General features: G+C 33.1%; 1 protein-coding gene across 1 annotated transcript; it reads left to right on the top strand.

Moving 5' to 3' along the window:
- Positions 1–12660: 12660 nt before the first annotated feature.
- LOC107398962 (putative uncharacterized protein DDB_G0272516) lies at positions 12661–13436 on the top strand. Its single transcript, XM_064359614.1, has 2 exons — positions 12661–12819; positions 12882–13436. Exons 1-2 carry the CDS (start codon positions 12661–12663, stop codon positions 13434–13436), a joined length of 714 nt encoding a protein of 237 aa, XP_064215684.1.
- The last annotated feature ends 496 nt before the right edge of the window (positions 13437–13932 follow it).

Genomic DNA, 13932 nt, shown 5'->3' on the forward strand with positions numbered 1-13932 from the left:
ATAGCGTTCTTGTATTGTATTCAGTTCAGATCGACGATTACCAAATTTAATGTTTAATTATAATGAAATTGTTAATCGGAAAACACCCCAGCTGTTAATTAATAATAATACTTAGAAAGTTAAACAAGGTTTGATCAAATGCCAAGACATCATAAGAGTCAAATTTGCAAAATTTCGCATATGTGGAAACTACTTAACAAGGGTAGTGGGGTAAGCGAGTTAGTGTAGCTTACGCAAGATTAGCCCTTGACTTTGGGAGGGATTGGATTTTTGACGGTCTTTCGAGGTAGTCGATTGTCGTGTTGTCCTTTAAAACTTTTATAAATTTAAAACATCTTCGTTTGCCTTTTTAGTGCGTCTAAATTGTACTAAGCGCATTTAATTGTAATTTTAAATTAAATTAATTTAAATTCTTGAATTAAGTGATAGCGTTAGTGATTAGTGAGTAAGTTAAAAACGAGACAAGTTTAGTGTTCGTTTGATTAGGTAGTGCTGCGAACTACAACACCTTGGGAAGCAGCTAACATTCTGCGTTAGGAGGATTAAAATTTCTAGGTAAGCCCTCTAAAGGGTTAATTAGTTTTATTCAATTAATTTTATAATATTATTTTGAGTTTCTTCAAAGTTATTTCGTAATAGTGATCATTGTCATTCATCTCATAAAATTCTAGTGACCACAAATTATTTGTTCTCCAAAATTTAGGCGATAAACGCGTTATCAAAATTTCGTGCTTCACACATAAATTATTCAAATTTAAGAAAAATGGTATTTTACTTAAAACCACCTCGCAACAACAAATTCTAGTTCCCTTTTGAATATCACTCATTTAAGTTACAATATTAGAAGTTAGTCATCACGTTGTTACAACAAATTTGAGTGAAAAGGCATCCAACAAATATTAAACAACAACCAAAAACTAAAACCAAAACTCACGATGCTTTTCAAACTGTTGTATACAAATAGTTTAAATTTCATATGCCAAAACCCTACGAAGTAGAATGTTGTTGCTAGTTAAAGATAGGGTTAGAGTAGAACGATTTCTCTGTCGTGACGTGTTAGGCGATAAAGCAAAAGAATGTTTCTCTTTTGCGTCCAGATCAGAAATTACAGGCTCGTGAGTTGGCCATCTTCATGGGAAGAGTCGTAGTCCCCGGGGACGCTCTTCCCCAACTTTAACAAGGTCTAAGACGCGGTGGCAGGTCGTAGTTTCCGAAAATGCAGCATCTAAAGACAGCTCTGAAGACTTTAGCGACATTCATGTTTCCTCCTTCCTCCTCTAATATAGTGTTGGATTCAATTAATTTAGTTTATTGTCAGTTTATTGTTATTATTATTATTATTAAAAACCGATTATAACTTTTGTATAGTGTATGTTTTTATACCAGTTTTAAAATGATTGATTAATTTAACACAATTTCTTGCCTAAAAACACAGATCACAGATGATCTTTTGCATAGAAATGAGAGAAACGAGAAAACGCTCATATAACACAAAATAAGCTTTATTTTTGCTTAGAAAATCTAAGCTTAGACTTAGAAGGAAATTCATTATTAAAAGTATTACTATTTATTATTATTATTATTATTATTATTATTATTTTAATTTTGGTAAAAAATGTTTGAGACAAAGACGTTAATGCAGCATCTAAAGACAGCTCTGAAGACTTTAGCGACATTCATGTTTCCTCCTTTCTCCTCTAATATAGTGTTGGACTCAATTAACTTAGTTTATTGTCAGTTTATTGTTATTATTATTTTTATAACTATTATTATTATAATTAATATTTATATTATTATTAATATTATTAAAAACCGATTATAACTTTTGTACAGTATATGTTTTTAAACTAGTTTTAAAATGAGTGATTAACTTTACACAATTTCTTGCCTAAAAACACAGATCACAAATGATCTTTTGCATAGAAATGAGAAAACGCCCATATAACACACAAAATAAGCTTTATTTTAGCTTAGAAAATCTAAGCTTAGATTTAGAAGGAAATTCATTATTAAAAGTATTATTATTTATTATTATTATTATTATTATTATTTAATTTTGGTAAAAATTTTTGAGTCAAAGACGTTAATGCAGCATCTAAAGACAGCTCTGAAAACTTTAGCGACTTTCATGTTTTCTCCTTTCTCCTCTAATATAGTGTTGGACCCAATTAATTTAGTTTATTGTCAGTTTATTGTTATTATTATTATTTTTATTACTATTTTTGTTAAAATTATTATTTTTATTATTATTAATATTATTAAAAATCGATTATAACTTTTGTACAGTATATGTTTTCATACCAGTTTTAAAATGAGTGATTAATTTTACACAATTTCTTTCCTAAAAACAGAGATCACAGATGATCTTTTGCATAGAAATGAGAGAAACAAGAAAACGCTCATATAACACAAAATAAGCTTCATTTTTGCTCAGAACAACTAAGCTTTGATTTAGGAAGAAATTCATTATTAAAAGTATTATATTATTATTACTTTTATTACTATTTTTTATTAATATTATTATAATTATAATAATAATAATAATTAATATTTAGAAGGAAATTCATTATTAAAAGTATTACTATTTACTATTATTATTATTATTATTATTATTATTATTATTATTATTTTTTAATTTTGGTAAAAAATGTTTGAGACAAAGACGATAATGGAGTATCTAAAGACAGCTCTGAAGGCTTTAGCGACTTTCATGTTACCTCCTTTCTCCTCTAATATAGTGTTGGATTCAATTAATTTATTTTATTGTCAGTTTATTGTTATTATTATTATTATTATTATTAATGTTATTATTATTATTATTAAAAACCGATTATTATTTTTCTATAGTATATGTTTTTGTACCAGTTTTAAAATGAGTGATTAATTTTACACAATTTTTTGCCTAGAAACAGAGATCACAGATGATCTTTTGCATAGAAATGAGAGAAACGAGAAAAAGCTCATATAACACAAAATAAGCTTCATTTTTGCTTAGAAAAACTAAGCTTAGATTTAGAAGGAAATTCATTATTAAAAGTATTACTATTTACTATTATTATTATTATTATTATTATTAATAATATTATTTTTTGATTTTGATAAAAAATGTTTGAGACAAAGACGTTAATGCAGCATCTAAAGACAGCTCTGAAGACTTTAGCGACTTTCATGTTTCCTCCTTTCTCCTCTAATATAGTGTTGGACCCAATTAATTTAGTTTATTGTCAGTTTATTGTTATTATTATTATTTTTATTACTATTATTGTTAAAATTATTATTTTTATTATTATTATTATTTTTATTATAAAAATCGATTATACCTTTTGTATAGTAAATGTTTTTACACCAGTTTTAAAATGAGTGATTAATTTTAGACAATTCCTTGCCTAAAAACACAGATCACAGATGATCTTTTGCATAGAAATGAGAAAATGCTCATATAACACACAAAATAAGCTTCATTTTTGCCTAGAAAAACTAAGGTTTGATTTAGAAAGAAAATCATTAAAAGTATTATTATTATTACTTTTATTCTTATTATTATTATTGTTATTATTATTCATATTATTATTATTATAATTATTATTATTATTATTAAAACCGATTATACTTTTGTCTAATAAATGTTTTTATACCAGTTTTAAAATGAGTAATTAATTTTAGACAATTTCTTGCCTAAAAACTATAAAATGGCTTACATTACCTAAAAACACAGATCACAGATGATCTCTTGCATAGAAATGAGAAATCGCTCATATAACACAAAATAAGCTTCGTTTTTGCAAGAAATTTATCATTAATAGTATTATTATCATAATAATAATAATAATAATAATAATAATATTAATAATAATAAATATTATTATTATTAATAATAATTATTATTATTAATTAATAATAATAATAATAATAATAATTATTATTATTATTATTAAAAACCGATTATAACTTTTGAATAGTAAATGTTTTTATACCAGTTTTAAAATAAGTAATTATTTTTAGACAATTTCTTGCCTAAAAATTATAAAATCGCTTACACTGCCTAAAAACACAGATCACAGATGATCTGTTGCATAGAAATGAGAAAACGCTCGTATAACACAAAATAGGCTTCATTTTTGCTTAAAAAAACTAGGCTTTGATTTAGAAAGAAATTCATCATTAAAAGTTTTATTATTATTACTTTTATTACTATTATTATTATTGTTATTGTTATTATTATTATTATTATTTTTATTTTTTATCATTATTATTATTATTAATTATTAAAAACTTATATTATACAGACAGAAAACGTCGTATTCTTTCACAAATGAGCTAATTATGTATAACTTTAAATAGAAGCAGTTTATCCTGTTTGTTTCTTTGCTTACATAAGAGCAAAGTTTTATAAAACGTAACTAAAACCACATATTTTGACACAAAAAAACGAATTAAGTTATAGACTTGACGAGAATGGCGTATCTCGGATTCTATTCTTCGACACAAATATATTTTTATTTAACGGATGCAAAACCTTATATTTAGTTTTAAAAGAACAATAAATATCAGTTTAGATTAAAATAAATTGTTTTTGTTGACTCTCAGTACGAATTGTTTATCAGTTTAAACAAAAGCGGCTTGTTTAGACGATCTTTTGCTTTGAACAAGAAAATTTACATCGAACAGACTAAAAACGTATAATTCTGGCATAAAAGAGCAATTTATGTATCACTTTGGATAAAAGCAGCTAATACTATTCGTTTCATTGCTTAAAATAGATTAAATTGTTAATAAATCTTACAAAAACCTTGTATTCTGGAACAAAATACAAATTACGTTATAGTTTTGACGAGAATAGCTTATTTGAAATGATTCTATGCTTTCAAACGAGTAAATTTTTATTAAACAGATGCCAAACATGTTGTTTTGTTTTATAAAGACATTTTATGATGCAGTTTATATTAAAACGAAATATTTTCCTTGTTTCTTTGTTAGAAACAGCAAACCTAACATTAAAAAATCTAAAAACGGTGTATTCGGACACAAACCAAAAAATTTTGTATCAGTTTAGAAAAAAACGGTTGATTTTCGACAATATTTTGCTTTGAAGAAGAAAACTTATATCGAACAGACTAAAAACGTCTTATTTTAGCACAAAACAAAAGATTTGCGTTATTGTCTTGACGAGAACTGTTAATTTCAATCGATTCTGTGCTTTGAAACGAGTAAACTTTCACTGAACTGAGGCAAAACGCCTTATCTCGCCTTTTAAAAACGATTTATGTCACAGTTTGGATTAAAACCAATTATTTTCGTTAATTCATTGTTACAAAGAAACTGAAAACCTTTTATTCAGGCACAGAAATTCGAATTACGTTTCAGTCTGGACAAAAACTGTTTATTTTAGACAATCCTTTGTTTTTAGCACGAAAAATTACATCAAAAAGATTAAGAACATTTTATTCTGGCTGAAAACTGCAAATTATGTGTTACTTTGGATAAAAGTAGTTTTTCCCGATTACTCCTTTGCTTAGAATAGAGTAAACTTGTATAAAACTTAATGAAAAGTTTAAATTTCGTCTCTAAGAAATAATTTACGTTATAGTTTTGACCAGAACTGTTAATTTCAAACGATTTTATGCTTCGAAACGAGTGCAAAACCACATATTACCACACAAAGCGTTATTTTAAAGCGAAGTATTACCTTTTGCTTAAAAGTGAGCTTTGATTGACGGATGTCGGTAACCAAATCTCTCTGATTTTGGTCCGTTATGGATGGTTTTTCGCCACCCAGAAATTACCGACACTTGGACGACCGATCCAGATCTACAAGATCCTCTCGGTCATCGTCTGGATTTCTTGGTTTGCGAAGTTCTTCCGAAATTTTGGAACTTCCTCAAAATTTGACAGTCTGTCAATTAAATATAGAAGGAATTTCAAAGGATAAGTGTGATTTCTTGTCGAAAATGGCTCAAAGGGAACGAATAGACGTTATTGTCCTTCAAGAAACCCATACTTCGTCAGAAATGGACCTTTTTTCTCTTGGACAATTTCCTGGTTACACCTTGGTGGATTTCATCAACAGTGCTTCTTACGGTTGTGCAACCTATGTTAAATCAAATTTCGAAGACTATCAGTCCATCGCCAAGACACAGGAAAACAACATCTTTCTTCTCACTGTGAAAATTGCTGGGATTTTTATTATTAACGTTTATAAACCCCCTAATGACCAATGGCCTGAAAATCTGGTGCTGAATTATCATCCAGCTATTTACATTGGCGAATTCAATGGTCATCACAATTTGTGGGGTTATGCGGAGAACGACAGGAATGGCCTTGCTCTTGTTTCATGGATGGAGCTAAATAAACTTCATTTGATTTTTGACGGCAAAACTAGGAAAAGTTTCTATTCGGCCAGATGGAAGAAGGAGTACAATCCCGATTTATGCTTTGTTACAATGAACAATGAAGTACCATGACAAGCATCACGAGATGTACTATCTGGTTTTCCTCATAGCCAACATCGTCCTGTTATTATTAAGATTGGCAATGAGATAAAACAATTTCCTTCTCTTCAAAAACCTAGATGGAATTTTCAAAAAGCAAAATGGAATGAGTTTGCTAAACAAGTGGATAGTGATCTTCGTTGGATTCCACCAACTTCAATCAATTACCACAGATTTGTTGGAGCCATCAAGAATGCTGCTAAAAAATTCATTCCTCGTGGATTCAGAAAGAATTATATTCCTTGTTGGAGTGATGAAACAAAGAGCTTTTACAATGCATACGTTTCTAATCCTAACCCAGAAAATGCCGATGCTGTATTAAATTGGTTTAATAAGGCGAGGAAAGAAAAATGGAACAACTTAGTGGAAGATTTAAATTTCACACACAGTAGTCGCAGTAGTGGAAGCTGTTGCAAAAACTTGGATCTTCGAACATTGCACAACCTAAAACAGATTCTGCTATCAGTCCGAATGCTGTAGCTAGCCGTCTAGTAAACGTGTCAAACTCCGTTAAGCTAGAAAAAAGGGCAAAGAAGGAAATGAAACGAAGAGTTCAAAAACAGAGAAAAAAAATGAAAGTTTGAGAAGAACTGTCGAGATGTTTCAACGTAGATGAGTTGAAAGCAGCCATATCATCGACTAAAAGCAAGAAGTCGGCTGGTTTTGATGGAATCTACCCAGAATTCATCAAAAATCTTTGAAGTTTTGCTCTGAAATGGCTTACATTTCTTTTTAATGACATTTTTATTTCAGCCCGTTTGCCCACAGAGTTTAAAAAGACTAAGGTGATCGCCATTTTAAAAAAGGGAAAACCTCCACAAGAAGCATCCAGTTATCGGCCCATTTCTTTGCTGAGTGTATGTTACAAAATTTTGGAGAAGATGATTTATCAGCGCATCTCTCCTCTTATTGAAGATATTCTTCCCTCTGAACAAGCTGGATTTCGACCACAAAGAAGTTGCTGTGACCAAGTCTTAGCTTTAACGACCCACATTGAATCTGGTTTCGAGAAACGCTTGAAAACTGGTGCTGTTCTTTTGGATCTCACTGCTGCATATGATACAGTTTGGAAGGATGGTTTAATACATAAACTTTATAAAGTTGTGCCTTGCAAGCGGATTGTCAGTCTTATCGAGAGCATGTTAACAAACAGAAAGTTTAGAGTTTTTGTTGGTGAAAAATCAAGCAAAGTCAAAACTCTCAACAATAGTCTTCCTCAGGGAGCCGTATTATCTCCATTACTCTTCAATGTATATACGAGTGACCTCCCTGAAACCTTTTCAAGAAAGTTTGTTTATGCTGATGATATCGCACTGACTTTTCAACATAAAGAATTTTATCGATTAGAGGAACAACTTTCCCAAGATGCTTCTGTATTGTCTGATTACTTCAAACAGTGGCGTCTATGTGTAAATCCATCAAAAACAGAAGTTTCCTGCTTCCATTTATCAAACTCTCAAAAAGAAAGGAAATTGAACGTCTCATTAAATGGAATACCACTTAAACATAACTTTCATCCAGTCTACCTTGGTGTCTCTCTTGACTGTTCGCTCACCTACAAGTTTCACCTTGAAAAATTAAGACAAAAACTGAAAACAAGAAACAACATTTTATTAAAGTTGGCCGGTTCGACTTGGGGTGCTAATGCTAAAACTCTTCGTGTTATGGCTCTTGCATTAGTATTTTCAACGGCTGAATATTGTAGTGCTGTTTGGATGAACAGTTCACATACAAGCAAAATTGACGCACAATTAAACACTGCTATGCGAGTCATAACTGGCACTTTAAAATCAACCCCCACCGAATGGCTTCCAGTATTGTCTAACATTGCTCCACCTGCACTCAGAAGAAAACTTGCAGTCAAGAAACTGTGGAACAAATATAGAAGACATCCCCAAGAGTATCCAATATGGTCTGACCTGATTGCTCCCGAAAATCGATTAAAATCTAGAAAACCTTTTTGGGTGGAAACGTTTAACATAGAAAACTTTTTCATCATTAATGAGTGGCGCAATATATGGTCTAATATCCACCTGTTCAATAAAGATTTAATAGAAGATCCATCAAAAAGGGTACCTGGAATGGATCAACCACGGTGGGTCTGGGTGAAATTAAACAGACTAAGAACTGGCCATGCCAGATGTAAGTCAATGTTGTTTAAATGGAAGGCTACAGAAAATCCGTATTGCCAATGTGGCCACGTGGAAGAAACAATTCAACATCTTGTTGAAGAATGCCAAATTACAAGTATTCAAGGAGGCTTCAATGAAATCCATCAACTGTCGCCACAAGCTAAAACTTGGTTATCTACTATAAAAGTTTTGTGATTTCTTCTACATACAATGTACTATTGTCCATTTTTTTCTGTCATACGAATATATATATATATATATATATATATATATATATATATATATATATATATATATATATATATATATATTACTGTGATGATCGCGGTATTTAAAATTTTATTTTATTAACCAGCGCAAAATATTCGGAGTCAGTTTAAACGTTTAGTTCTTTGGCAATATTAATTCAACTTCAATTCAAAAGTTTTCAACAAATTTTAATTTAACTTATTTATTCCTTTGTTAGCATTAAAATGTTTAGAAAATTATCGTTCCCACGAAACTTTCCAAGAACTGTTTAAATCGTTATAAATCGCCAAATTGGGTGGTCGAAAGGCCATGTGTTTTAACAAGTGGACATGCAAAGATATGGGGGTTGGCGACGGCCTGGCTCTGCACCACAGTCGCCCAGCTAATCCAATGATTTTCTCACAAAAGCATAATTAACTTACTTTTGTTTAAAATAGCCAAAATTTATTGATAAACCTAAAATTAAATCCAATATTTTGTTTAGAAATTAACTAGTCACGTTTCAAAAAGAAAGGAATTTATGAGCCAATTTAAGACAGGTTGATGATCAGTAAATAACTCGGGAAGGAATCAAAATTTCATCTTATTCAAAATTCCCGTAACGTTTCGTACCAAAAAGTTGAGTCTTTATGCAGTGTACTTCAGTCATCGAATAAAATTGAATAATTCATTTTATTCGACGTAATTGTTAACAAATTGTTGCAAAACTTCAAGAACGAATTGGTCGATTGAAATTCATGTCTGTTAACTAGATTAGCATAGCCAAAACGACGCTGGTCAAGTGCCGCTTGAATAGGGGGTGTTGACAAATTCGTTACAGAACAGAGCTTTTAAAAGAATATCAAATTACAAGCACACGTGTGCATTCCTTATAAGAAATTGCAGCGTAATTAACGATTTCTTTGTTAAATCAAAATCAGATCACGAAACCAGTAGTTTAGAAAAACACGCGTAATTTTTCTGAACATTTTGATGTAAAATTTAACCCTAATATTTAAGGCGAGCCGTCGAAATTCGGATGTATAAATCATTCTATTTAATAAAATTATTGTAAGCAAAAAAAATTGCATGACACGATTGCTGCCCGTTACTAACATAATCATAAGAGGAAAGTAGACAGGAAAATCCCTAAGGAAATTGGAGAAAACGCGGAAATGTTAAAATAGTACCGGTGTAGTACTGGGGGCGACAACTAACAAGGGGTAGTACGACCAAAATTACAGTTTCCTCACGGGGTTCTTCCCTATATTTTCTGTGTTATTTAAACAAACAAAATTTGTTGTTACACAAAATTCATTTCATTGTGTTCCAAAAACAACTTCAGACCTGACAACAACCAATTTTGGAGTTTAATTTCTCTTTCAGGATATTTGGGGAAATTCCATAGCGTTCTTGTATTGTATTCAGTTCAGATCGACGATTACCAAATTTAATGTTTAATTATAATGAAATTGTTAATCGGAAAACACCCCAGCTGTTAATTAATAATAATACTTAGAAAGTTAAACAAGGTTTGATCAAATGCCAAGACATCATAAGAGTCAAATTTGCAAAATTTCGCATATGTGGAAACTACTTAACAAGGGTAGTGGGGTAAGCGAGTTAGTGTAGCTTACGCAAGATTAGCCCTTGACTTTGGGAGGGATTGGATTTTTGACGGTCTTTCGAGGTAGTCGATTGTCGTGTTGTCCTTTAAAACTTTTATAAATTTAAAACATCTTCGTTTGCCTTTTTAGTGCGTCTAAATTGTACTAAGCGCATTTAATTGTAATTTTAAATTAAATTAATTTAAATTCTTGAATTAAGTGATAGCGTTAGTGATTAGTGAGTAAGTTAAAAACGAGACAAGTTTAGTGTTCGTTTGATTAGGTAGTGCTGCGAACTACAACACCTTGGGAAGCAGCTAACATTCTGCGTTAGGAGGATTAAAATTTCTAGGTAAGCCCTCTAAAGGGTTAATTAGTTTTATTCAATTAATTTTATAATATTATTTTGAGTTTCTTCAAAGTTATTTCGTAATAGTGATCATTGTCATTCATCTCATAAAATTCTAGTGACCACAAATTATTTGTTCTCCAAAATTTAGGCGATAAACGCGTTATCAAAATTTCGTGCTTCACACATAAATTATTCAAATTTAAGAAAAATGGTATTTTACTTAAAACCACCTCGCAACAACAAATTCTAGTTCCCTTTTGAATATCACTCATTTAAGTTACAATATTAGAAGTTAGTCATCACGTTGTTACAACAAATTTGAGTGAAAAGGCATCCAACAAATATTAAACAACAACCAAAAACTAAAACCAAAACTCACGATGCTTTTCAAACTGTTGTATACAAATAGTTTAAATTTCATATGCCAAAACCCTACGAAGTAGAATGTTGTTGCTAGTTAAAGATAGGGTTAGAGTAGAACGATTTCTCTGTCGTGACGTGTTAGGCGATAAAGCAAAAGAATGTTTCTCTTTTGCGTCCAGATCAGAAATTACAGGCTCGTGAGTTGGCCATCTTCATGGGAAGAGTCGTAGTCCCCGGGGACGCTCTTCCCCAACTTTAACAAGGTCTAAGACGCGGTGGCAGGTCGTAGTTTCCGCCCGTTGTACTTAGAATGGACGTTGTAATTCCCGTCCCAACGGCAAGTACTTCCAAATACTTGTAGGCTACTACGGACGATCGAGCAGACATAATCATCCGTGATTATCTGTAATAAACTGATATCGCGACATGGCAAAGTTCTGCACAAGTCTTTGTCAAAGCTCGTGGACGGAAAACTTTAGAGAGAAATTACTTCTACATTTATTCAGATTGATTTGTAAAAGCTTGTGTGTCCGGGTTTTGTTCGGAATTTGTCCTAGGTGTTGATCACCTGACTTTTACCGGAGACGGTACTTCGGCACTAGGGCGTAAAAAAAAATTAAATGCGATGCACGTATCAAACATTCCGCGAGCATGTTATAATCCGACTCTGGTACAAGTAATTTAGAAACGCGCTGTCAGTTGCCTGGATCATATAAGTTCGAACAATATCGTCTGAAACATAGGTTAAATTTGCTGAATATTACTGAATTAAATTAATTCAGGTTAATATCAAAGAGTTATCAAGAAAAACTTTTCGTATCACTCAACGACTACAAAACTATTTTAAATTTAATACAAAACGAATTGTGGTTACGATTCTGATATATTTTGACGACTTTATAACACATACACCCATAAACCATTAGCCAAATTTGATCAAACTTTCATAACCATTGATTATTGTAATCCATACAACGGAATATCCTTTCTTCTTGTAATAAATAACTTTGGAGGAAACTTGTGGTTTAAATCCCTTCTCCCATGCGTTTTGACACTACTTTGAATCCGGACTTGCATTACGGATAAATCCTGAACCCTTTTTGATAAGAATTAAGATCAAATTGCGATATCACTATAAGAGTGACTTCGTACATCAAACCAACACAACGTAGGTAAGTAAAATAATCATGTAGCGGATCAATTAACTAGACGAGCCAAATCATTTCAAAAAAAAAACAAAAGTAAAATTCAAGATTAATTAAATAAATAAATTAAATAAGTTGTAAATCATTTAAACATCGATCAACCATCATCAATCACGGTCTCACTACATATTTACATTTATTTTTGGTGCCGTGACCAGGATTCAAAGTCATAAAGTGTCATTTGCGAGGGGAAAATTGCCGTAAATAAGATACTGCTGTGTTATTAAAATTTCTAAGACTCCAATTTATTTGATCGTTCGATACCCGAGATTGAAGGTTGTCGACATGGAAAACAACAGGAACACCGGAAACGCCGGAGCCCCACCGCAAGAAATGCCGACGTGGTTCGTTCGTTGGTTAAACTCCCAACAACCAAGGAATGCGCCAAACTTCGCGGCGCCATCGACGTCGACAGCGGTTCAAAGACCGCTAGCCGTCCTTCAGGTACGGCCAAGTACCAGCGCCGCCGCTGATGCCGATGGCTGGCAAGTCACTCCACTGCCTAGCGACGGGACGACTTCGCCAGAACCCGACCCGGAAATTCCGGTAGCTCCGGAACCAGCCCCTCTTGCGAGCCCTTTTGTGCAAGAGCCGGGAAGTTCGACCACATCAGCGACTTCGGGAGCAGTGATGGCCTCACCACCTATGCCAATCACAACAGACAATGTGACCGCGTATTAGAGAAAATCTGTACCACCACGGATGCTGCCGAATTCCTGGCAACTCAAGAAATTCCAGGGCAAAATCCGGGAGAGAAAACCAACATCGCTCCCAGGGAACGACCCCGCGCAACAGACCACCAGTTGCGTAACGAGCCAAAGCGCCCGCGGCCAAACATTGACCGCCACGAAGTAACTCGTCCTGCGGCTCCTGCAAATCGTGGAAATGGTTTCCAAAAACGCTCAAGTGACAACCAACAATGGCGCAACAACCAACCCAGCACCAGCAACAACCGTTGGCACAACAACAACGGAAACAACAGCAACAATCACTGGCGCAAAAACAACCCCAACGACAACAACAACAACACAAGTTCGAGAGCGCAGGGTGAAACATCATGAAACTCCAAGGATTCGGGAAACGGGGGCGGAGTACAGAACGGGGCCTAAGGTACTCCGGCCAGCAGCACGGCCCACAAAGCGACAGCAGGAACCAACAATTAAGGACGGGAGAGAAACGTAAACGTTCAACTTCGACACAGTCAACAGAAGGGGAAAACGATGCTCGACCGCGAGCATCCCAGGTTAAGTTAAATGTTTTTTCTATAATTAAATCCGCTGTCGCAGGTAACAACAACGAACAGAGGGTCGTGCCGGAGATTAAGATCCAAATCTCCCAACAACAATCAGTCACCGCGCTTTTGGACACCGGAAGTGAAGTCAGCTGTATTTCCGAAGAAGTTTGGTCCAAGTTGATCGAGACCGGAAACAAACCGCCCACGTTACCGGTTACCTCAATCCATCTTCGTGGAGCCATCGGTCAGCGAAGTTGCCAGGTTGTTATTCAGTGTTACCTGGAAATCAAAATCGACGAACATCTCTACCCCGTCGTGGCGCT

This window comes from Tribolium castaneum, chromosome 11, assembly GCF_031307605.1.
Source record: "Tribolium castaneum strain GA2 chromosome 11, icTriCast1.1, whole genome shotgun sequence".
In the NCBI taxonomy this organism is placed as follows: domain Eukaryota; kingdom Metazoa; phylum Arthropoda; class Insecta; order Coleoptera; family Tenebrionidae; genus Tribolium; species Tribolium castaneum.